Source organism: Schistocerca americana, chromosome 4, assembly GCF_021461395.2.
Source record: "Schistocerca americana isolate TAMUIC-IGC-003095 chromosome 4, iqSchAmer2.1, whole genome shotgun sequence".
Lineage (NCBI taxonomy): Eukaryota > Metazoa > Arthropoda > Insecta > Orthoptera > Acrididae > Schistocerca > Schistocerca americana.
In genome coordinates, this window is record NC_060122.1 from 108,309,702 (window position 1) to 108,334,709 (window position 25,008).

Genomic DNA, 25,008 nt, shown 5'->3' on the forward strand with positions numbered 1-25,008 from the left:
CCCCCATAAATGGCAGGAAAGATTTTTTCATACTGCAACTTCTCACTAAGACATTTAATTCAAGTAACCTTCAGTAAAGTGTTTCAGTCAGAAAGAATTGTAGAGGAAGAGGTACAAATATGGAATAGGGATAGTAATATGAAATACTGTGGTTTCTCGCCTTGTAAGTGCTCTGTAGACTGCTTTGGGATGCATTCTTGTGGCAGTTGGCAGCTACTGCGAGTAGTAAAACTGTTTCAACGAATTCACTAGGAGGAATAATTGGTGGTTTCCAGTTTCATTCTTGTCATAATAAATAAATTATTAATGTCTCCAGAATGAAATTTTCACTCTGGAGCGGAGTGTGCGCTGATATGAAACTTCCTGGCAGATTAAAACTGTGTGCCGTACCGAGACACGAACTTGGGACCTTTGCCTTTCGCGGGCAAGTGCTCTACCGACACACAGTTTTAATGTGCCAGGCAGTTTCATATCAGCGCACACTCCGCTGCAGAGTGAAAATTTCATTCTGGAAACATCCCCTAGGATGTGGCTAGGCCATGTCTCCGCAATATTCTTTCTTCCAGGAGTGCTAGTTCTGCAAGGTATACAGGAGAGCTTCTGCGAAGTTAGGAAAGTAGGACACGACGTACTGGCAGAATTAAAGCTGTGAGGACGGGGCATGAGTCATGCTTGGGTAGCTCAGTCGGTAGAGCACTTGCCTGGGAAAGGCAAAGGTCCCAAGTTCGAGTCTCGGTCCGGCACACAGTTTTAATATGCCAGGAAGTTTCAAGTTTCAAATTATTAATGTATTTTGTAAATACACGTTCATCTAATACACTAACCTGTAAAATGCTGTATTTGCTGACTATTTAAATCTAATTTTTGATTTTACTCGTATTTGCGTTTCTGAATTTTAAGATGGCTGTGTCACTAATATGGCGTACTAGTATTCCACATTTGTACCGTACTTCCACAACCGGTTTCATTTATAGGTATTGCTTCAGAAATGACTCAACAATCTCGAAAGCAGTGGGATGAGTCTGCTATGCAAACAGCTATTAAAAATGTTAGAGAAAAGAAGATGCATTACTTTAAGACAGCAAAAACTTCCCAAATTCCCAGGACCATTCTATGTGGGCTAGTAAAATCAGATTTACCAGCTGATTTAGCCTCAGAGACCGAGCTTGGACGAAAAACTGGCCTACCTAACGAACAGGAACACCAGCTGATTGAATACAGCATGACAATGGAAACTAAATTTTTTGGACTTACCTTAAAGTGTCTTCAGCAGATCGCATTTCAGTGTGCCAAAGCCAGTAATATCCAGAATCCATTTTTGGGTGAAGACGCTGGATGAGGGTGGTTACGCCTTTCCTTGAAGCGGTACAGAAACGGTGTTTCGATTCGAAAACCTACGGCAGCCTCATTTAATAGAACTCTGGGTTTCACAAGAGAAAATGCGAGAATATTTAATAAATGAAAATAGTATATTTCGTGTTCTTTTGTTGTTTTATTATGTTGTACAGTATTTGGTTCTCCATTTTTTGTTTTAACTTTAACAACTTTGAAAGAAATTGACTATTCTACTGGCCATTAAAATTGCTACACCACGAAGATGACGTGCTACAGACGTGAAATTTAACCGATAGGAAGATGCTGTGATATGCAAATGATTAGCTTTTCAGAGCATTGACACAAGGTTGGCGACGGTGGCGACACCTACAACGTGCTGACATGAGGAAAGTTTCCAATCGATTTCTCATACACAAACAGCAGTTGACTGGCGTTGCCTGGTGAAATGTTGTTGTGATGCCTCGTGTAAGGAGGAGAAATGCGTACCATCACGTTTCCGACTTTGATAAAGGTCGGATTGTAGCATATCGCGATTGTGGTTTATCGTATTGAGACATTGCTGCTCGCGTTGGTCGAGATCCAATGACTGTTAGCAGAATATGGAATCCGTGGGTTCAGGAGGGTAATAAGAAACGCCGAGCTGGATCGCAACGGCCTCGTTTCACTAGCAGTCGAGATGACAGGCATCTTATCCACATGGCTGTAACGGATCGTGCAGCCACGTCTCGATCCCTGAGTCAACAGATGGGGACGCTTGCAAGACAACATCCATCTTCACGAACAGTTCGACGACGTTTACAGCACCATGGACTATCAGCTCGGAGACCATGGCTGCGGTTACCCTTGACGCTGCATCGCAGACAGGAGCGCCTGCGATGGTGTACTCAATGACGAACCTGGGTGCACGATTGGCAAAACGTCATTTTTTCGGATGAATTCAGGTCCTGTTTACGGCATCATGATGGTCGCATCCGTGTTTGGCGACATCGCGGAGAACGCATATTGGAAGCGTGTATTCGTCATCGCCACAGTGGACGTTACATTTCAGATGTGTTACGACCCGTGGCTCTACCCTCTATTCGATCCCTTCGAAACCCTACATTTCAGCAGGATAATGCACGACCACATGTTGCAGGCCTTTCTGGATTGTTCGACTGCTGCCCTGGCCAGCACATTCTCCAGATCTCTCACCATCTGAAAACGTCTGGTCAATGGTGGCCGAGCAACTGGCTCGTCACAATACGCCAGTCACTATTCTTGAGCAACTGTGGTATCGTGTTGAAGCTGTATGGACAGTTGTACCTGTTCACGCCATCCAAGCTCTGACTCAATGCCCCGGCGTATCAAGGCCGTTAACACGGCCAGAGGTGGTTGTTCTGGGTACTGATTTGTCAGGATCTATTCACCCAAATTGCGTGAAAATGTAATCACATGTCAGTACTAGTATAATATATTTGTCTAATTAATACCCGTTTATCATCTGCATTTCTTCTTGGTGTAGCCATTTTAATGGCCAGTAGTGTATATTTGAACCCCAAAATCTTCAGAGGCAAAACTGACAAACTTTGTGATAAGCCTAATTTAGAAATTTTCGTAACGTAGTATGTATTCGAAGATATGGGAAGCATTGAAGTACATCCTGCAGTATGAGCTACAGATATTTTGTTTGCTTAATGTGAAAAACTGAAAAATTTGTGAACGAAAAACAAAATGGTATTCTATATTTGTACTGCTTCCTCTCCTGAAAGGGTTAAAGCAATAAGAGCTCAGCTGCACGGCCAGCCTCATTTAATTCAGCTAGCCAGACACCCGTACGCCCGGTACTGACAGAGTGTGGCGCGGCGCGCTTGTTGCAGAAACTGTGGTTCCAGCACGTGTGGCCGAGCCTGCAGCAGGAGATGAAGACGCAGGAGGTGCTGGCCGCCGTGCTGCAGCCCATCATCTTCCTGGTCCAGGAGTGCACCATCGAGGAGTACGAGTCCATCATCCTGCCCGCCTTCAGGTCAGGCCCGCCGCTCAGCCTCACCTCCCGTGGAGCAGCGCTCGCTGCCGCCGCCAGAAACCGCGCAAACTTGAGCAGCGTGCCGCGCGCGTGACAAATTACGCATTCCTTTTGCCTGCAGATATACTCCGTAAAATTTGCTGGCGGACCTGGATCAATTTTCTCCGTCGTTAAACTTATATAGTCAGTCTGAATATGGGTCGCCAGCCTCCCCTCGCCCTGCGAGACAGGAATAAACTTGCCGCTGCTCCCAAAACCAAGGATTCGTGGACTCCAGTTACCTATGTATATATAGAAAGTTTCCGAGGTCCAGTCACTGCACTGTAATACGTAGAGCACTCACAGTTCATACTCCGCTTGCTGCTGGCTGCTAACTTAAACCAACAACCTCCACCTCCCCCCCCCCCCTTAGAACACACACACACAGAGAAAGCTGCATAACAATCCAAATTAAGAGCCAAAATCACAAAATCGCCACACTACAAGACACTGCAGAAACAAGTATAATTTTTTGCTTTCAATGAGACTGCACCAGGTCCGTGAATTTAAACAGAAACCACGTACAGACGGCTATCGGTTCTGATGTAGCGCCGCTTCCCATTGATCCAGTGCAGTGTCACTGAACGGCAGTACTCACCAAAAAAGTGACAAAACGACTAAACAGCAATACACATCCGCACAAGGGAATGTAGTTTTGGATCCTAGTTTCCAAAAATTGTTCAAATGTGTGTGAAATCTTATGGTACTTAACTGCTAAGGTCATCAGTCCCTAAGCTTACACACTACTTAACCTAAATTATCCTAAGGACAAATACTCACACCCATCCTCCAGGGAGGACTGGAACCTCCGCCGGGATCAGCCGCACAGTCCATGACTGCAGCGCCTTAGACCGCTCTGCTGATCCTAGTTTCGTTATAGGAAGAATGACTTCATTGATGATGAATAATCACTAATTCCCTAGTTAACTGTTAAATACTTTAGAATACCGCCTACACCTCTGAGGACACAAGACTTTCCTCCTGTCGTATTCACCAACTTCATTCTACATGAAACATGCAAATGTGGTACGAACAGAGCCACTACCACCGAAGTCGCTGTTGTTAACGAAGTGGCTCGCTTACATACAGCACATATACAGACTCCTCACTCAGTCAACGAAGGAAAATTGCGGGAAAGAATTCGTGTAGTCCCAAATTTTTATAGTGGTAGCAGGGACTGCCATGAACAGCATACTAAAAATCGTGAGGGTTGGGTGTGAGTGTAGCGGAGGGGAGGCATTTAAAGGTTACTTTTTATGTTTTTTCTCGAAAATCGCTGCTTCCAGCAAAAATGTTTACCGGTGAAAAATTAAAGTACATTAAATTTCCAACAAAAAATATCATGTCTATGTTTTCTCTAGGACTAATAATTTCCGTGTTGGATTCCTGAATGAAAGACTTTTTTGTAGTCTACCACTAATACAATTAATGGTGAGAAAAATGCAGTAAGTTTCTTGTCATTCATAATTCACCAGCAACTAACTACAACGCGGGTATATGGCTTTACAGCATGCTGTCTACAAAAGACAGTAGCAAGATGCCATATTTACCAGTTCAGCCCCTTTCCCACCAACACTACACAGGTCACTGACGACATCACACAAATTAAGAACTTCTGAGCCATTGTTTATAGGAACGTCTTTTGTGTAAAACCTCTCTCAATAACTGTAAATAAATTCTCAGTAAACTAAAAATTACTCCGCTTTATAAACGCGAGTTCAGTGAACTCATTTTGTCTGTTCATATAAGAAAGCTGAACATGTAATGCTGGGATAGTGTAGTCTAACAGAGTAAACTGAAATGGGGGAAATTGCTTGTCCTCGAAGAACGCTACAGGATGACTGAATCAATTTCAAATGGCTCTGAGCACTATGGGACTCAACTGCTGTGGTCATCAGTCCCCTAGAACTTAGAACTACTTAAACCTAACTAACATAAGGACATAACACACATCCATGCCCGAGGCAGGATTCGAACCTGCGACCGTAGCAGTCGCACGGTTCCGGACTGCGCGCCTAGAACCGCGAGACCACCGCGGCCGGCACTGAATCAATTTCTCTCTAACATTGCACAAGAGTGTGCAAAGATTTACGTCGATTTTGTCCATATTCGTCTGTTGCGATAGTATTATTAGCGATACATATCTGTTCTCCAGCAGTGTTAATGCGCTGTGTGGAAAGCGAAGACCCCCAAATACGTATGCACACTGCGTCGCCGGTGATTAATAAGGCGAGCAGCGGAAGGATCGCTATAATTTTGTGACAGGCCCTGTAGTGGCTTTTTGTGACGTAGTGCGGTTGAGAGGATAAGGAACTGCCTGTTCGCTCTTCTTTTTATCAGACCTACCATAAAAGAGGAAAGTGCCCGACCACCACCCGGCGACCTAGCTTCCCTCACGCTTCTAACCTTCACCTCTGCTTTTCAACCCTGTTACACCCTCGGGGCGCAATTTATCTCTTAATACGGTTCTACTGTACTTATATGTGACTTAGATGTGTACAGACATTTAATATTTATTCTTAACCAACTTTGTTTAACAATAAACGTCACTTTCATACCATTAGAACAATATTTTTAATAATCCACAATTTTTCCATTTCCTGGAACACTGGAATTGTTAGTGCTAGAGAAAAAATTGTTGTAGGAAATTTAAAATAGTTTTATTTTACGCTAGGAGACATTTTCGCGGTTGTCAAGATGTTGAAGAAAAACCGAAAAAGTGACCGTTACACGCCTATCCCCCCCCCTCCCCCATCCACACAACCCCACCTGTCAGGACCTTTAAGTATGTTCTTCATAGTTCTGGCGCCCGCTTCTACCCCTGTATAAAAATTTGCGACTACATGAGTTTTTCTCCCAGTCGACAGTTTTCGGTCTTTGTTGGCTAGGATAACAGCACCAAGCAGTGTTAGGCGACAGCTATGGCAAAAGTAGCTGGCAAAACAGATTAGCAACAATTTCGAGTGATTTATTGGTAGAATTTTTAACTACACAACTGGAGTATGAAGATAGTGCGTGTCAATATGGTTCAAAGTTCTCTTGCACTGATCTGCCATTAAACACTGGTATAATTCTAAACCCACTGAATTATGATAGACATCACTGTATAATGTTCCTTTTGGCTCATCCAAGTGGAGACTGTATACGAGTCCTGAGATACTCGCTGAGACAATGACCTTATACTGTCTGGGGTTGTCTCATGATTGAAGTACTACAAACTGAATGCAGCAGTGAGTGCGCTCATGTTCACGTATGCGGATTGATGTCATTTGCTAATTATTTGCTTGATGTAGGAGGGAGGCATAACAAAGTCCGTGTCCTGTGCGCCCTCTCTATGTTTCAACTGAGTTGTAGCCAGCTCGGTGTTCTTCCATGTGGGCTGTGCACCATATCATCCGGAGGACGCAGCAGCAACACGCAGCAAGGACAGCAGCCGACTCTGCGCTTTCGCAAGGTCCCCACCTAAGGCGGATTGGTGGAAAGGCCAACCTATGACCTTCAGACTGAACAAAGGCGACATTCAATGGCTACCACAAGACGGATCTAGTGTAATGGCAAAGAGGGTAACACCGCGAAAAAACCGGAAACCTTATGTTATACATCAAGCTGCGCTCTGCTACATATATGCAGTTACATCGTAGGGCGAAGGTTTCATTGAAATTCTTGCGCTGAATTGAGTCTTTTGTCGAGTTCCAGAATGACAGCCGTACCCGGAGAAACCAACGTAAAGGACTCTCTCAGGGTGGCGGTCTTCTAATGTGTTCACGAACCACCAGCCAAGACTAAAAACTTCGTTTTTGGTAATGTCCTATCTTAAAGGTTTTAGTGCGTTGATTTTAAGGTTACTGAAAGAATACTTTTCTTTAGTTATCAGTCTACTGATTAGGTAGATGAGGTCCGCAACGAATTCCTCTCGTGTGCCAACCTCTTCATCTCACAGTAGCACATACACCCTACCTCCCTCATTATTTTATCGGCTGAATTTAATGCCTTTCCTCTTAGTTTTCACCCTCTAGTGCCCTCTAAAGCGCGATGAAAGTTCTTCCGTAACGTCTTAACACACGTCCTATTATCTTGTCCCTTCGTCCTGTAAGCGTTTTCCATACGTTCCTTTCTACGCCGTTTCTGTGGACCTCCTCACTCTTATCATTCCACCTGATTTTCAACATTCTTCTCTAGCATGAAATCTCAAATGCTTCGATTCTCTTCTGTTCCAGTTTCCTCACAGCCCACGATTCACAATGCTGTGTTCCTAATTCTTCAAATTAAGACGTATGTTTGATACCAGTACACCTCTCATGGCCACGAATTCCCCCTTTGCCTGTGCTCCTCTGCTTCTTATATGCCCCTGGCCTCTTCCGTCACGTGTTATTTTGCTTCTCAAGTAACAGAATGCCTTTACTTCACCTATTTCGTGAACCCCATTCTTATTGTTAAGTTCATCACTAATCTCAGTCCTGTTACACCTCATTACCTTCGCCTTTCTTTAGTTTACTCTCAATGCATATTCTGAACTCATTGGACTATTCATTCCGATTAACATGTTCTGTAATTCTTTTTCATTTTCACCGAGGACAACAAAGTCAAACGAATCTTACCATTGTTATATTTTCATTTTGAATTTTAATCCCACTCTTGAACCTTTCTCATACTTCGGTCATTGCTGCTTCGATGTATAGAATGAACAATAGGGGCTGTGTCTTGTGCACCGTTGCTAAATATATTCAGTTCTGCACTCACGAAGAGGCAAAGGATCTTCTAATATAAAAGGAAATGATGATGACATTTTAATGCCACATAATGTATTAAAACTATTTTAAAGATATTGTTAATTCTTCAGTAACAGAATTTTATGGCAAATTAAAGTCTATATATTTTTAAAAGTAGCTATATAACGCGTGAACGGTTAAGCCGTATTTCGTCGGTCGTGCACCATCCTGTACCTTGGAATAGAAGACACTCTTCTGTCGTGGAAACTTGATATCTTCAGATGAACTGAGTCTCTTTAATATCTTAGCAAATCTACCTGTCTTCAATATGCATATTTGTGTTAGCTTTGAATAACTTGTATCTCAAAACGTATATAGGTTGTAAATGGCTTTTGATTTCACTCACTGATTATTTTGATGTCATAGAAGAACAATGAAACAGAGAGACTGTTAAATACAGTACTGGCAAGATTTTCTCAAATGCAGCACTTTTAAATTTCAGTAAGTACATGTTCCTAGGTACATGACGAAGTTATTCCTTGGACCACTTTTTCACATTTCGAGAAACTTCGCTTTTCAGTGATAATTCCTGTAATTTCAGAAAAAGACCACAGCAAGTTTAATGTCAATGCTGACATTTAAAAGTTGAATAATAGAACACACTACTGGCCATTAAAATTGCTACACCAAGAAGAAATGCAGATGATAAACGGGTATTCATTGGACAAATATATTATACTAGAACTGACATGTGATTACATGTTCAAGCAATTTGAGTGCATAGATCCTGATAAATCAGTACCCAGAACAACTGGGCATTGAGTCAAACAGGACTTGGATGACCTGTACAGGTGCAACTGCCCATGATACAACATGTTCATCAATAGAAGTGACGGGCGTATTGTGACGAGCCAGTTGCTCGGCCACCATTGACCAGACGTTTTCGATTGGTGAGAGATCTGGAGAATGTGCTGGCCAAGGCAGCAGTCGAACATTTTCTGTATCCAGAAAGGGCCGTACAGGACCTGCAACATGCGGTTGTGCATTTCCCTGCTGAAATGTAGGGTTTCACGGGGATCGAATGAAGGGTAGAGCCACTGTTCGTAACACATCTGAAATGTAACGTCCACTGTACAAAGTGCCGTCAATGCGAACAATAGGTGACCGAGACGTGTAACCAATGGCACCCCATACCATCACGCCGGGTGATACGCCATTATGGTGATGACGAATACACGCTTCCAATGTGCGTTCACCGCGATGTCACCAAACACGGATGCGACCATCATGATGCTGTAAACAGAACCTAGATTCGTCCGAAAAAATGACGTTTTGTCATTCGTGTACCCTGGTTCGTCGTTGAGTACACCATCGCAGGCGTTCCTGTCTGTGATGCAGCGTCAAGGGTAACCGCAGCCATGGTCTCCAAGCTGATTGTCCATGCTGATGCAAACGTCGTCGAACTGTTCGTGCAGATGGTTGTTGTCTTGCAAATGTCCCCATCTGTTGACTCAGGGATCGAGACGTGGCTGCACGATCCGTTACAGCCATGCGGATAAGATGCCTGTCATCTCGACTGCTAGTGATATGAGGCCGTTGGGATCCAGCACGGCGTTCCGTATTACCCTCCTGAACTCACCGATTCCATATTCTGCTAACAGTCATTGGATCTCAATCCACGCGAGCAGCAATGTCGCGATACGATAAACCGCAATCGCGATAGGCTACAATTCGACGTTTATCAAAGTCGGAAACGTGATGGTACGCATTTGTCCTTCTTACACGAGGCGTCACAACAACGTTTCACCAGGTAACGCCGGTCAACTGCTGTTTGTGTATGAGAAATCGGAAACTTTACTCATGTGAGCACGTTGAAGGTGTCGCCACCGGCGCCAACCTTGTGTGAATGCTCTGAAAAGCTAATCATTTGCGTATCACAGCACCTTCTTCCTGTCGGTTAAATTTCACGTCTGTAGCACGTCATCTACATGGTGTAGCAATTTTAATGGCCAGTAGTGTATATTAAACCCTTGTTAGAAAGCTCGATAGAGGTCAATGTCAGAAAAGTGTTCCAAGTTTCATCATTCCCCGCTGCGGTGTGAGGTATTAGGAACAAAGGCAGATCTGAAATGAACCCTTCCATTGTTTGGACGTTTGGATTCCACCTACGATACTTGCGTCTGGCAAACGTTTGTTCCTCTTTTTTTTTCATTGCTTAGGATAAACTGTGGACAAAAGCAAGTGGACCATTTTGATTAATACGTGATCCAGGGTGGATAACTTCCGCTCTCGAGAAATGCATGTACTTGTTACGAAATTCTTTTGATTCAACTGAAACCTATAAGAAGATGCAACGTTCTCCAAAACTTAAGAACGAGGCACATAAAGTAATATGATATTTTAACGACTCAGTGAAAGTGAGTGAAAGTGGGGGAGCATGTTGCCAGAGGTCTCCCAGTCTCGCACTGGGAGTTGGGCGTCACATGGCGAGAGATAAGCCTGACTGCAGTGCCAAATGTGGCTCTCCCCGCAACTCAAGGCAGTTGATGGAACGAGGAAGACAGAGTGTGTATCAATCAGCGAGCAGTGTGGTGGTGTTCCTCATCACGACATGGCACGGAGGCAACATTTGCATCATTTCACATAAGAAGACTCTTTGGAAAACTGGAAGGAGGGTTGGTATTGTTCGCAGCATTATTTGACGTGCGTGGGGAGCATTCCGAATCACAGGCACTGCTGCCCGAGGGAGAGACGGCCGCTGCATTGTGCAACGGGCGAGAGGGAACCCACGCCAAACAGCGAGTGCAGTTACAATCAGATTTAAGAGGACCGCAAGGCACTTAATCTTATGCTCCGTAGCGCCACGGCGACTGCATGTGCCCACCGACCAGTGTGTTGTGTTGCGATGACATCCGCATATCGGCGGCGGCGTTTGCGATGGTTCCAAGAGCGTAGGAATTGGACCGATGAGGCGCGGTGGGGTCGCGTGCTCTTCTCAGACGAGACCAGATTCTGTCTGAGTGGTGCTTCTGGACGTACCCTCATACGGTGAGAGGTGGCAATACGTAATGCGAGAAGGAATGTTGTCGCACATGACCGTTTTGGTGGTCCAGGTATTACAATGTGGAGAGCCATAATGTGGCAAGGGCGTAATGGCCAAATTCTTGAAACTCAATAGACTCACGTGCTAACGTTATTGTGACACTGTATTCGTCCCCCACGTCGTATTTTCAGCGGTGCATTCGGCACTGACTTCGTTTTTGTAGATGACAGTCCACGACCACATCGAACAGTGCAGGTGGAAGAGCTCTTGTAATGAGAGGATATTCGGCGAATGAACTAGCCTGCCTGTTCACCTGACTTAAATCGCATCGACCACATATTCCACGTGTTGGGGAGGCGTACTGCAGTACGTCCACGTCGCGTGCAGCAACGGCCATTCAGCAATCGTCAACTGCGCTGGTGGAGAAATGGCACACCGTAGCATAACAACTCTCTACCAAGCCTGTGGCCACCTTGGCAGCACTTTTTAGAATACGCATTGCCGCCCGTGGTGATCACACACGCTATTAAAAACCATGTCCCACAGCTTGTAACGTCCACTGTCATGTCGCGAGTCAATACGCGATAACTTTATTGCAGTAAGCTACTTTGCAGAACAGACCGCAGCATTGGAGCCATTGGCTGTGAAGGAGACAGCCAGTTGTGTCTTCAGCAATGACTCATTCGCATCTGTCGCTATGCTAGCCGTGGGAAGCGGTATCTGTATCACTTCGTGCGGCTGAATATTCAAATCCTTAAGAATCTAAATCAACTACATTAACTATTGTTTAAAGTCGATACACTGCCTTTTGTTATTCAAGAGAATATAGTATAAAAATTTCAGCCTTCTATCTGTCATACTTTTGGAGTTAGAGGAAATTACCTAAAACACCCCAAACTGACACTTAGACTAAAAAACTCAATTAGGAACAATAACAGTTTGTTTCTTAGAATCATTTGAAACAATTACTGGAGTTCACAAAATGTCAGGTCAATTTATTTGGATTTTTCATATTAAAAACCTAAACTACTTTTCATTTTCGTAACATGAAATCCAGAAAAGATTATTATTCAATTATCTATTTGCTTTGTTGTTGTGGAATGAATGAGGATGAGTGAGAGTGTGTAAGTGGGACATACATAGAAATTTAATATTGTATAATGTACCACATTACGTAACTGTGTAGTGGGAAAGTTGTTTTTCCCCCTCATTGCTGATGACGTATGTCTAAGAGTACCTGCTTTAGTAAGAAGGCAGCCAGAATAGCAGTTTGCAGATTAATAGTTTTCTAAATAAATTCCCAGATTAGTTTTCCTATAGTTTAGTTTTGTTAAACATTATATTAATATTTGTATATTGAAATGATGTGATTGCAACTGCGAATAGTAATACACGTAGGACAATTTTGGCGCGAGAATGATCTCGAACGATTGTTCTGATTGGCTGGTCATTTTGATCAACCAATCAGAGTTAAGCAGTTCCCGCGCACTGCCAGGTAGTTGTAGGCTGTTGAAGCAGCAGCATGAAGCAGTCGCTAGTCTGCTATTGGGCGTGCAGGTCGTGTTGAACGTTTGAGTCTTCATAATGTATAAAATGAAGAAGTTACCTGAATATGTTGCCGTGGTAGCAGTTGCATTCACGGACAGTTTTGTGAAGTTTGGAAGTTCTAGTTTATTGGAAAGATAAATGCGTGTGAACTTTCGGCCTTTGTAAAATTCCACGTGGCATGCTTCGTAACCGTATATGGAATATTTGGCGAGCAATTTCTTTAATAGAAATCCACTGAAAAGGACTGAATGTTAAACTCAGATATAATAACAGAGTATTGACTGTGAAATCGCTTAATTGTTCGTGTTGGATTTAAGTACATTTCTGGCTGCCTTGCGTGTGTACTGGGTTGCATGAACTGTGAACTTAGGACAATGATGTTGTTTGCTAATTACATGTGGGCTGATGGTAAGTACTTTTTTTAACTGAAATAGAATAAAAGACTCGTTTCAGCATTTTGACATTTCACTGAGAGAACGAAGCAACCATTTTCCACCCAAGAAGTATTATAAGAATTTACAGGATTACCAGAGTTTACGCGGACTTTGCAAAGTACGTATTGACGGCATTTTCTTCAACGCTGCTTTTACGTCGTCAGTGCAGTACATACGTATGCAGAGATAGGGGCTGGTGATCTGCCACCGTACTGAGGTAGGTGGAAATTTTGCAGTGAAGAGTACGACGAGGAGCAAACATTTATAACCCGCCACGCCGCAGGACCATCGTCAATCTCGTTGACGTCAGTGATGTTATTGTCTATTTTGTGGCAGTTCTTTCTATGTATGGTCCAAAATTCATCGAGACCTGTTACTTAGCAGTGACATGTCATGCAAAAGTTACTTCTGTCCTTACGTTTTGCACTCTAGTGTATTTTGTTCCAGTTGAATACTGGGTTTTCTCTAAAACTATGGATCTCAGGAAAAGTCGCATTTCATACTCACTTGGTCTATTGTACCATTGTTATTTTACCAATCGCAATGGCCGATTCTGCCATGTCCACACCCTGATGCCTTGGTTAATTAAGATCCAATATTTATTCTATGTGGTTGGCGACAATTTTAGTGAACATCTGTAACATCATGACGAATGTCCCAAATATTGGAGCAATGGTGCAGCTACATTCCTTTGCAAGAAAAGCGAGAAATGTTAGGTTAAAAAAGATAGACCCATTACACTTCAGTTGAATAAATGCCCAATAAAATCTTCAGGTGCGTGGCATACTTACGCCAAAATGTCTCATACATGCTATGTTAGCAAAGACCAGCATCTTAAAAATGTAGCACACTGAGTCTCAGTTTGGGTTTTGATTATACTGTAGCACACTTCCAATAGCGGGATGTGGTGCTGTGAGTAGTGTGATGATGGGTTTCCTGGTGCGCTTTTGCTATCAAGTTGATTGTTGTTGTTGTGGTCTTCAGTCCTGAGACTGGTTTGATGCAGCTCTCCATGCTACTCTATCCTGTGCAAGCTTTTTCATCTCCCAGTACCTACTGCAACCTACATCCTTCTGAATCTGCTTAGTGTATTCATCTCTTGGTCTCCCTCTACGATTTTTACCCTCCACGCTGCCCTCCAATACTAAATTGGTGATCCCTTGATGCCTCAGAACATGTCCTACCAACCGATCCCTTCTTCTGGTCAAGTTGTGCCACAAACTTCTCTTCTCCCCAATCCTATTCAATACTTCCTCATTAGTTATGTGATCTACCCATCTAATCTTCAGGATTCTTCTGTAGCACCACATTTCGAAAGCTTCTATTCTCTTCTTGTCCAAACTATTTATCGTCCATGTTTCACTTCCATACATGGCTACACTCCATACGAATACTTTCAGAAATGACTTCCTGACACTTAAATCAATACTGGATGTTAACAAATTTCTCTTCTTCAGAAACGCTTTCCTTGCCATTGCCAGCCTACATTTTATATCCTCTCTACTTCGACCATCATCAGTTATTTTGCTCCCCAAAAAAAATGGTTCAAATGGCTCTGAGCACTATGGGACTCAACTGCTGCAGTCATAAGTCCCCTAGAACTTAGAACTACTTAAACCTAACTAACCTAAGGACATCACACACATCCATGCCCGAGGCAGGATTCGAACCTGCGACCGTAGCGGTCGTGCGGTTCCAGACTGTAGCGCCTTTAACCGCTCGGCCACTCCGGCCGGCCTGCTCCCCAAATAGCAAAACTCCTTTACTACTTTAAGTGCCTCATTTCCTAATCTAATTCCCTCAGCATCACCCGACTTAATTAGACTACATTCCATTATCCTTGTTTTGCTTTTGTTGATGTTCATCTTATATCCTCCTTTCAAGATACTGTCCATTCCATTCAACTGCTCTTCCAAGTCCTTTGCTGTCTCTGACAGAATTACAATGTCATCGGCGAACCTCAAAGTTTTTATTTCTTCTCCATGAATTTTAATACCTACTCCTAATTTTGTTTCCATTACTGCTTACTCAATATACAGATTGAACAACATCGGGGAGAGGCTACAACCCTGTCTTACTCCCTTCCCAACCACTGCTTCCCTTTCATGTCCCTCGACTCTTATAACTGCAATCTGGTTTCTGTACAAATTGTAAATAGCCTTTCGCTCCCTGTATTTTACCCCTGCCACCTTTAGAATTTGAAAGAGAGTATTATAACTGCAATCTGGTTTCTGTACAAATTGTAAATAGCCTTTCGCTCCCTGTATTTTACCCCTGCCACCTTTAGAATTTGAAAGAGAGTATTCCAGTCAACATTGTCAAAAGCTTTCTCTAAGTCTACAAATGCTAGAAACGTAGGTTTGCCTTTCCTTAATCTTTCTTCTAAGATAAGTCGTAAGGTCAGTATTGCCTCACGTGTTCCAGTGTTTCTACGGAATCCAAACTGATCTTCCCCGAGGTTGGCTTCTACTAGTTTTTCCATTCGTCTGTAAAGAATTCGTGTTAGTATTTTGCTGCTGTGACTTATTAAGCTGATAGTTCGGTAATTTTCACATCTGTCAACACCTGCTTTCTTTGGGATTGGAATTATTATATTCTTCTTGAAGTCTGAGGGTATTTCGCCTGTTTCATACATCTTGCTCACCAGATGGTAGAGTTTTGTCAGGACTGGCTCTCCCACGGTCGTCAGTAGTTCCAATGGAATATTGTCTACTCCGGGGGCCTTGTTTCGACTCAGGTCTTTGAGTGCTCTGTCAAACTCTTCACGCAATATCATATCTCCCATTTCATCTTCATCTACATCCTCTTCCATTTCCATAATATTGTCCTCAAGTACATCGCCCTTGTATAGACCCTCTATATACTCCTTCCACCTTTCTGCTTTCCCTTCTTTGCTTAGAACTGGGTTTCCATCTGAGCTCTTGATATTCATACAAGTGGTTCTCTTTTCTCCAAAGGTCTCTTTAATTTTCCTGTAGGCGGTATCTATCTTACCCCTAGTGAGATAGGCCTCTACATCCTTACATTTGTCCTCTAGCTATCCCTGCTTAGCCATTTTGCACTTCCTGTCGATCTCATTTTTGAGACGTTTGTATTCCTTTTTGCCTGTTTCACTTACTGCATTTTTATATTTTCTCCTTTCATCAATTAAATTCAATATTTCTTCTGTTACCCATGGATTTCTACTAGCCCTCATCTTTTTACCTACTATATCCTCTGCTGCCTTCGCTACTTCATCCCTCAAAACTACCCATTCTTCTTCTACTGTATTTCTTTCCCCCATTCCTGTCAATTGCTCCCTTATGCTCTCCCTGAATCTCTGTACAACCTCTGGTTTTTTTAGTTTATCCAGGTCCCATCTCCTTAAATTCCCACCTTTTTGCAGTTTCTTCAGTTTTAATCTACAGGTCATAGCCAATAGATTGTGGTCAGAGTCCACATCTGCCCCTGGAAATGTCTTACAATTTAAAACCTGGTTCCTAAATCTCTGTCTTACCATTATATAATCTATCTGATACCTTTTAGTATCTCCAGGGTTCTTCCATGTATACAACCTTCTTTCATGATTCTTAAACCAAGTGTTAGTTATGATTATGTTGTGCTCTGTGCAAAATTCTACAAGGCGGCTTCCTCTTTCATTTCTGTCCCCCAATCCATATTCACCTACTATGTTTCCTTCTCTCCCTTTTCCTACACTCGAATTCCAGTCACCCATGACTATTAAATTTTCGTCTCCCTTCACAATCTGAATAATTTCTTTTATTTCATCATACATTTCTTCAATTTCTTCGTCATCTGCAGAGCTAGTTGGCATATAAACTTGTACTACTGTAGTAGGTGTGGGCTTCGTATCTATCTTGGCCACAATAATGCGTTCACTATGCTGTTTGTAGCAGCTTACCCGCATTCCTATTTTCCTATTCATTATTAAACCTACTCCTGCATTACCCCTATTTGATTTTGTGTTTATAACCCTATAGTCACCTGACCAGAAGTCTTGTTCCTCCTGCCACCGAACTTCACTAATTCCCACTATATCTAACTTCAACCTATCCATTTCCCTTTTTAAATTTTCTAACCTACCTGCCCGATTAAGGGATCTGACATTCCACGCTCCGATCCGTAGAACGCCAGTTTTCTTTCTCCTGATAACGATATGAAAATTAATTAATTGATCAATTAATTATCCCCATCCCACCCCACCCCACCCATACTCCCACCCCTGGAAGATGTCACAGGTTCTCCCCAGCCATCTCGTGGGTGCCCACTCGCTCCCCCTCCTCACACCTCCTCATCCCCTCTCCATCTTCCTCCCTCACCTGCCCTATTGGCAGGAATTCCAAATTTTAGTGGGAATGCTTAATTTGTAAGGTAAAATCGTATTTTCAATGTGAAATTCAGTTTTCAATTCAGAGGACGTAATATTAGTGGAAATTGTTGATGTAGATTGTTTATAAAACGAAAATTATCGATGGAAATTGTTTATAAATTGGGGATAGGTGATAGAAATTGAGAAAATTCAGAGGATGGGGTTAGGGGAACTATACACTGCAGAGGACATAATTTACATTTTTTAGGACAAGTATACTCTTGTTTAACTTCTGATCACATCGTATACTGCCATTAAGACGCTTCACAGTGCATTCGTAATCATGTATTTATCGCCCAGCACAGCACAGCACAACACACGTTCGTGGCAGTCTGGTGAGGGGTGTCACTCGGGTGGTGTTCTGTGGTTGCTCCGGCATCATCCTCAGACAGCTCGTCCCCAACACATGGTTTGTTAACGTTAATCTTTATAGAATTTCATTTGGCAATTGCTGACATCTTTCTTTCCTCGGAACTAAAGCATCCTGGTAAGAGAACCAGACACAGATCCATCTAACGACTTAACAGGCATATCTGCTGAAAACTTCTCAAACACAACGCAAGAATTTCTTGAATTAACGAAAGTGTATCTTGAAAGAGACAGTGATTACGTTGAAAATTTTGCACACCAATATGTATGTATTGATTCACAATTCCCGTAGACTTGATTAGCAGTTTATTTGTAATCAGGTAATAGTGTTGTGATGTTTTCAAGCGTGTACCACTATTTCCTTTCTAGTCGACACTTGTTCTTATCCTATGCGTCCACTGTTTCTACTCTGCGCTCGATGCGGCAGTCACAGAAAGTTTCAATTCTTTGCAGGAGTGTCTTCTCGATCCCGAAGTCGATCCAGGCGACGGTGACTCTGCTGGAGAACCTGCACGTCATCCTGGAGAAGACGCCGCGGGACGACATCCGCAGCGAGGTGCTGCCCATGCTCTACAACGCCTTCGAGAGCACCACCATACAAGTGCAGGTGGGTCGCTACGTCCCCACTTCCCTTAAATCGTTTCAAACTGTTTTAGTTCAAATTAGCAAGAGCGGTTTTCCAGGAAATGTCAGGATGATGGTCGCGGCACAACAGAGTTTTCCACGACGTAAGTATACACGATATTTAAATAGCACGCAACACGAGGGATGCCTAAGTCAATTGCAGTATCATGCATTATGCATACAAAAACTGCTGTATATTTTTCTTTAATAGCGAGTAACACGAAATTTTACTTATAGAAATATATTCTAGACACCATTTTATCCCCAAGTCTCAGCAGCCACATCGTCCACTTTCTTTCACAGATCAAACTAAATTTCTTAAGACTGCTACAGGGTGGGCAGTAAACAAGCCCCGGAGAACAGAGTTCCAGGGTACAAACAGACACAGCAGAGGAAAGGAAATACACTAGCCTGACTAGAGCACATGTTGAAAGTGATCACAATTCATCTCTTGGCTCTTTTGGGGCCTGGTTAACAAGTTGCTGAACGCGGATAGAAACTGGACTGTTGGAATTGCTGCAGTCTCATCCGAATGTTCTGCTTCAGTACGTGAAGACTGTCAGAGTTGTTGAGATACACCTGGGACTTGAGGGCTCCCAGCACAAAGTAATCGCACACTGACAGATCACGTGACCTGGGTGGCCATCTAGGGTCGCGACCAGACTGCCCTCTGCTAATAATTCTGTCAGATGTGAAGATTGTGTAAATATCCCTCAATGTTAGGCCGGCCATATGGGCAGTTGGTCCATGCCATTGGAAGTAGCTGTAGGTCTTTTCCTTCTACATCAATGCAACTACAAATGGTTTCAAAATGTATTCACTCGTCTGGCCCATTTTCATTTGCCGCACCCTTTATATACACTACTGGCATTAAAATTGTTACACCACGAAGATGACGTGCTACAGACGCGAAATTTAACCGAAAGGAAGAAGATGCTGTGATATGCAAATGATTAGCTTTTCAGAGCATTCACACAAGGTTGGCGCCGGTGGCGACACCTACAACGTGCTGACATGAGGAAAGTTTCAACTGATTTCTCATACACAAACAGCAGTTGACCGGCGTTGCCTGCTGAAACGTTGTTGTGATGCCTCGTGTAAGGAGGAGAAATGCGTGCCATCACGTTTCCGACTTTGATAAAGGTCAGATTGTAGCCTATCGCGATTGCGGTTTGTCGTGTCGCGACATTGCTGCTCGCGTTGGTCGAGATCCAATGACTGTTAGCGGAATATGGAATCGGTGGGCTCAGGAGGGTAATACGGAACGCCGTGCTGGGTCCCAACGGCCTCGTATCACTAGCAGTCGAGATGACAGGAATCTTATCCGCATGGCTGTAACTGATCGCGCAGCCACGTCCCGATCCCTGAGTCAACAGACGGGGACGTTTGCAAGACAACAACCTTCCGCACGAACAGTTCGACGACGTCTGCAGTAGCATGAACTATCAGCTCGGAGACCATGGTTGCGGTTACCCTTGACGCTGCATCACAGACAGGAGCGCCTGCGAAGGTATACTCAACGACGAACCTGCTTGCACTATTGGCAAAACGTCATTTTTCGGATGAATTCAGGTTCTGCTTACGGCATCATGATGGTCGCATCCGTGTTTGGCGACATCGTGGTGAACGCACATTGGAAGCGTGTATTCGTCATCGCCATACTGGCGTATCACCCGGCGTGACGGTATGGGTTGCAATTGGTTACAAGTCTCGGTCACCTCTTGTTCGCATTGACGGCACTTTGTACAGTGGACGTTACATTTCAGATGTGTTACGACCCGTGCCTCTACACTTCATTCGATCCCTGCGAAATCCTACATTTCAGCAGGATAATGAACCATCGCATGTTGCAGGCCCTGTACGGGCCTTTCTGGATACAGAAAATGTTCGACTGCTGTCCTGGCCAGCACATTCTCCATATCTCTCACCAACTGAAAACGTCTGGTCAATGGTGGCCGAGCAACTGGCTCGTCACAATACGCCAGTCAATACTCTTGATGAACTGTGGTATCGTGTTGAAGCGGCATTTCTTACAGAAACTAGCAGTACGGTAATAAACAGCCTTTTAAACACGTCGCCAACGGCAATAAAGTCATTTATAGCAATACAACAGTTAAAAAAATTTTTTTTTAAAACACAGAAGCTAACAGTACGGTAATAACAGCCTTTCAAAACACGCCGCTAACGGCAATCAAGTAATTTATAGCAATACAACAGTTTTAAAAAATTTAAAGAACATTAGTAAACTGGCTACTAAAGTAAATACAGAACTTTGTTAATAAAGTACCGTGAGGTAGTGAAGCTATCAACACCGCCATTAAAAAAAATCAAAGGCCTTAGCAAACACACGATTAATGGCAATAAAGGAATGGAGGAATTTAAAAATGTTTTTAAACAAAAGTGTCCTGGAATATGATTAGAACATAACAGATACGACGGACCCGTGTAAGGCGGCCACAAATCACCCACTCAGGGATGCTCAGGCTAGGCAGAATACTGACCAATTTAAATACGCCCGTAAATACAATTGCCACTCTCAGGCTGGTCATTGCACCGACTTCTAGCCAGCTAAAACTTGTAATAAGATGGCTTAACTTGCTGACAGAATTAGAGCCACCCTCGTGCAAGGAAACATTACACCACACAATCCTGAATGAGCGACCGCATGATCAACCAACAAGAAGCATGAATTTACTCATAACACACGACAGAATAGCGAAACAATTAAACTGCCAAAACTACACCTCCCCTCGGGCAGTAACGAGAGGAGGAGGAAAGATCACTGTCTTCAATTACACCGGTGCCGGGGACAGGAAACCTGATCGCCGGAGGCCACAAGGCAGAAGAGACACTGGTTACGCAAACTTATTACTTAACGATTAAACGTTCCACTATCTTAACTTGCAATTATGCTCGAACAGGCAGTACACGATGTGTGGATCCACACATCCGACCGCGCACGCATCGCCAGCGTACCCAAAACGCCATGGTCACGCGACAACACGCTCTGTCACCGGAGTTCGCGTCTTCTCTGCAACGTTGATGGGTAATGACCGCTCCTTCCTGTTAGATGTCTACTTTTAAACTCCAGCGTTGAAACGGAGGATTTAAAGAAGGTTGTTAACGTCCCACCAAGGTGAAATGAACAGCAACTACTCGTGGGGCGATTCTGTATACAACCAACCCGTGGGGAGCTCTTCCGTCAACTCGACCCGCTCGTTACACACAACCGACATATATCACGTGGCGACTCGGTACAACCGACCACGCCTGGTCCTCGCTGGCGAGCCACTGCCCTACCGTGTCCACCAGACTCTGAGTGCACCCCCTTACTTCCACGCCACCACACGAGGTTACCACCGGTCAAAGATCTTACTTCCTCCATAGCAGTTTCCCGGAAGCAAGAACGCAGATGTCGATAGCAGAGGGAACAGACAACCAAGCAGCCACTTAATGACAGACAACATATCAAACAAACATGTCAGGGGTAGAAAAGGAAAACCAATGCAATTTAAACACAAGGTGTAGCACGAGTCGATACATGGCTCAACCTCCCCCTCTTAAGCTGGAAGCAAAGCTTCCCAAACCCTACAAGAGAAATGTTCACCTCAACTTAACCTGACTCAGATGAACTCGATACTGTTTTCCCGCTTGATTGTCCCGAACTAAGAGATTCACTGGACCCAATCGTCTCTCAATGGTACACGGCCAAATAAAACGAGGAGCCAATTTTCCCAGCCTGTAGACTCGTGCGCCTCCCCCCGGGTAATTACGAATATAAACTTGATCTCCAGGCTTGCCCTGAAACTGACGCCGACCCCGGTTATAACGAACGGCTTGTCTGTTATGAGCAGCGAGAATATTATACCTGGCCTTACCCCAGTTTTCTTTAATAAGCTGGGGAGTAATAACTGCCGGAATTAGGTCTTGAATCTTCCACAAATTAGTAAGGGGAGAATTAACAGGAAAAGTAAACATCAGAGAAGCAGGGGTTGCCTTGATGGATTTATGACACGCGCTGTTAAAGGCTAAACTAATCCACCGGAGATTTGAATCCCACATCCTAGGAGAATCCTGATGGTAAATGATAAGAGCGGATTTCAAATTGCGGTTCACCCTTTCCGCAAATGATCCCTGAGGATAATAGTGAGTTGTGGTAATATGCGTTATCCCGTTCTTGAAGGTAAACGTTCTAAACTGAGCCGAACGAAAAGCGTGAGTGTTATCGCTAACCAGTTGTTTAGGCGATCCGAATACACTGAAGGTGTTGAGTAAATGAGCAATGGTAGTGACAGCATTTACATTTCGACTCGGTATAAGCCAAGTAAACCTAGAAAAGGCATGGATCACCACCAGAATATATTGATTACCCTGCTTAGTCTGAGGTAACAGACCCACATAATCTACTTACAATTTGTCCATAGAGTAAGCCTCACACTCCGAACTGAGCAACCCTTGCCCCAATGCACTACTAGGCTTAGCAATACAGCATTCCCGACACTGTGCTACCATCTGTCTTATATCTCGCTTCATACGAGGCCAAGTGAGAAATTCCTTCACTTTCTGTAATATCTTATAGGTGCCTAAATGTCCCCGAGAACAGATTGATGAAAATACTGAAACACTGGTCGTGCTAAGGTTGCTGGTAAACAAATTCAAAATTTGCGACCGTCTCCCCCTTTTTTACACAAAACCCCTTTGTTCACAACATAGGGGCCTACCTCCTCGCCCGCTTTCAGCCTTCTCCTAATGTCACCGAGGTTAGGGTCCTGTTCCTGTTGCGTACGTAGATCGACGAAAAGCTGGGGAATCTCTCCCAACACCATACAACTAAAATCCTCTTCCCCGCTCTCCTGATTGTGATCAACGCTGGGTGAACTATCAAACACCCGACTTAGCACATCGGTCACGACATTGTCAGTTCCCCTGATATGTTTAACAGTAAATTGAAAGGCGGAAATTCGCAAAACCCACCTCACGATTCTCCCTGCTTTACGTGGGCGAGCCAAAACCCAACTCAGGGCCCGATTATCAGTTTCAAGATCAAAGGGTTGATGCTCCAAATAGAATCGATACTTTTCTAAAGCAAAGAGGACCGCCAACACCTCGCGCTCATACACTGAATACTTGAGTTTAGCATTCATTAACCGGCGCGACGCATATGCTAGCGGCTGCCTCTTCCCATCCCCTTCTTGGAGAAGAACCGCAGAAACCCCGAGTTAGAAGCGTCAGTTTGCACAATAAACCTCTTACTAAAATCAGGAACGCCCAATACCGGAGGATTGGCAATCGCTTCTTTGATCTGGTCGAAGGCCGCCTGCTGTGCGGTTCCCCATTCAAACTTAACTCCCTTCCGACGAAGTTCATTAAGGAGTGCCGCCAGTTGAGTGAAGCGGGGGACAAAGCGCCTAAAATAATTAGCAATGCCAATAAATTTGGCAATTCGTCTTTTATCTCTAGGGGGCAGTAGTGTTCATAAGGCCTTTGTACGGTCCTGGCCAATACGTATACTTCGGCCCGATACCAGGTGTCCCAAAAACGAGACCTGTGGACGAGCGAAGGTGACCTTTTCAGGTCTGACTGTCAAACCGGCACTCGCAGCCTAATGAATACCTGCCGGATATGCTCAAGATGTTCTTCAAATGACTTACTATAGATGACCAAGTTGTCTAAGTAGTTATACACACAAACCAACTTCAAATCACCTAAGACATTGTCCAACAATCGCGTCAATACAGCTGCCCCGGTAGCGAGACCAAAGGGAACCCTATTAAATTCGAACAGATTCCAATCTGTGCAAAAGGCGGTAACATGCTTACAGTCCTCCGTTAGAAGAATTTGCTAGCTCGCCCGATTATCATCAAGGACCGTGAACCAATTTGCGCCCGCAAACCAAGTGAACGAATTATGAAGGTCGGAAAGAGGAACCGACTCCAACACCACCTTGTTATTCAGGCGACGATAATCAACAACAACTCTGAAGTCCCGCCCTTGCTCCTTGGGCACGAGGAACACGGGAGACGCGTAGGACGAAGTCGAGGGTCTAATGACTCCCTCTTCGAGCATTTTAGATATTTTAGACCTCAAAACCTTGACCTTAGGTGGTGACAAACGATAAGGAGACTGACTAACAGGAATCGGATCACTAGGGCGAATCTTACACTGAAGAACCTTGGTAACTCCTAGTCGATCACAGAGAAGCTGGGGAAAATCAGCTAACAACCTATCAAGACGAGAAGCCTGCTCCACCGAAAGATGCTCCAGATCAAACTTGCCTGCTTCGACCGCCAAGGCCTTAGGACCTGCACATTGCACCTGCTGCTTACATTCACAAAAACCAAACTTCAGTTCAGGCTTAAACTTAAAGAAAAAGGTATGCCCCTCACAATCCAAAACCAAACGAGTTTTATTAATAAAGTCACACCCAAGAATCAAGTTAGCCGACAATCCTTTCACCAAGGCAAAACATATGGGCCAAGAAAATTCTCCCACGGACAAACCCCCATGAACCCATCCTTGCATAGGTAACAGCTGCC

The 25,008-nt window shown here is 43.9% G+C and overlaps 1 protein-coding gene across 1 annotated transcript in view; it reads left to right on the forward strand.

Moving 5' to 3' along the window:
- Window positions 1-25,008, forward strand: part of LOC124613288 (protein kinase domain-containing protein ppk32) — a 717,316-nt gene that overhangs the window by 466,100 nt on the left and 226,208 nt on the right. The window contains exons 9-10 of the mRNA XM_047141982.1: window positions 3,192-3,337; window positions 18,302-18,455. Coding sequence (XP_046997938.1) covers window positions 3,192-3,337; window positions 18,302-18,455 — 300 coding nt within the window. The remainder of the gene's footprint in view (window positions 1-3,191; window positions 3,338-18,301; window positions 18,456-25,008) is intronic.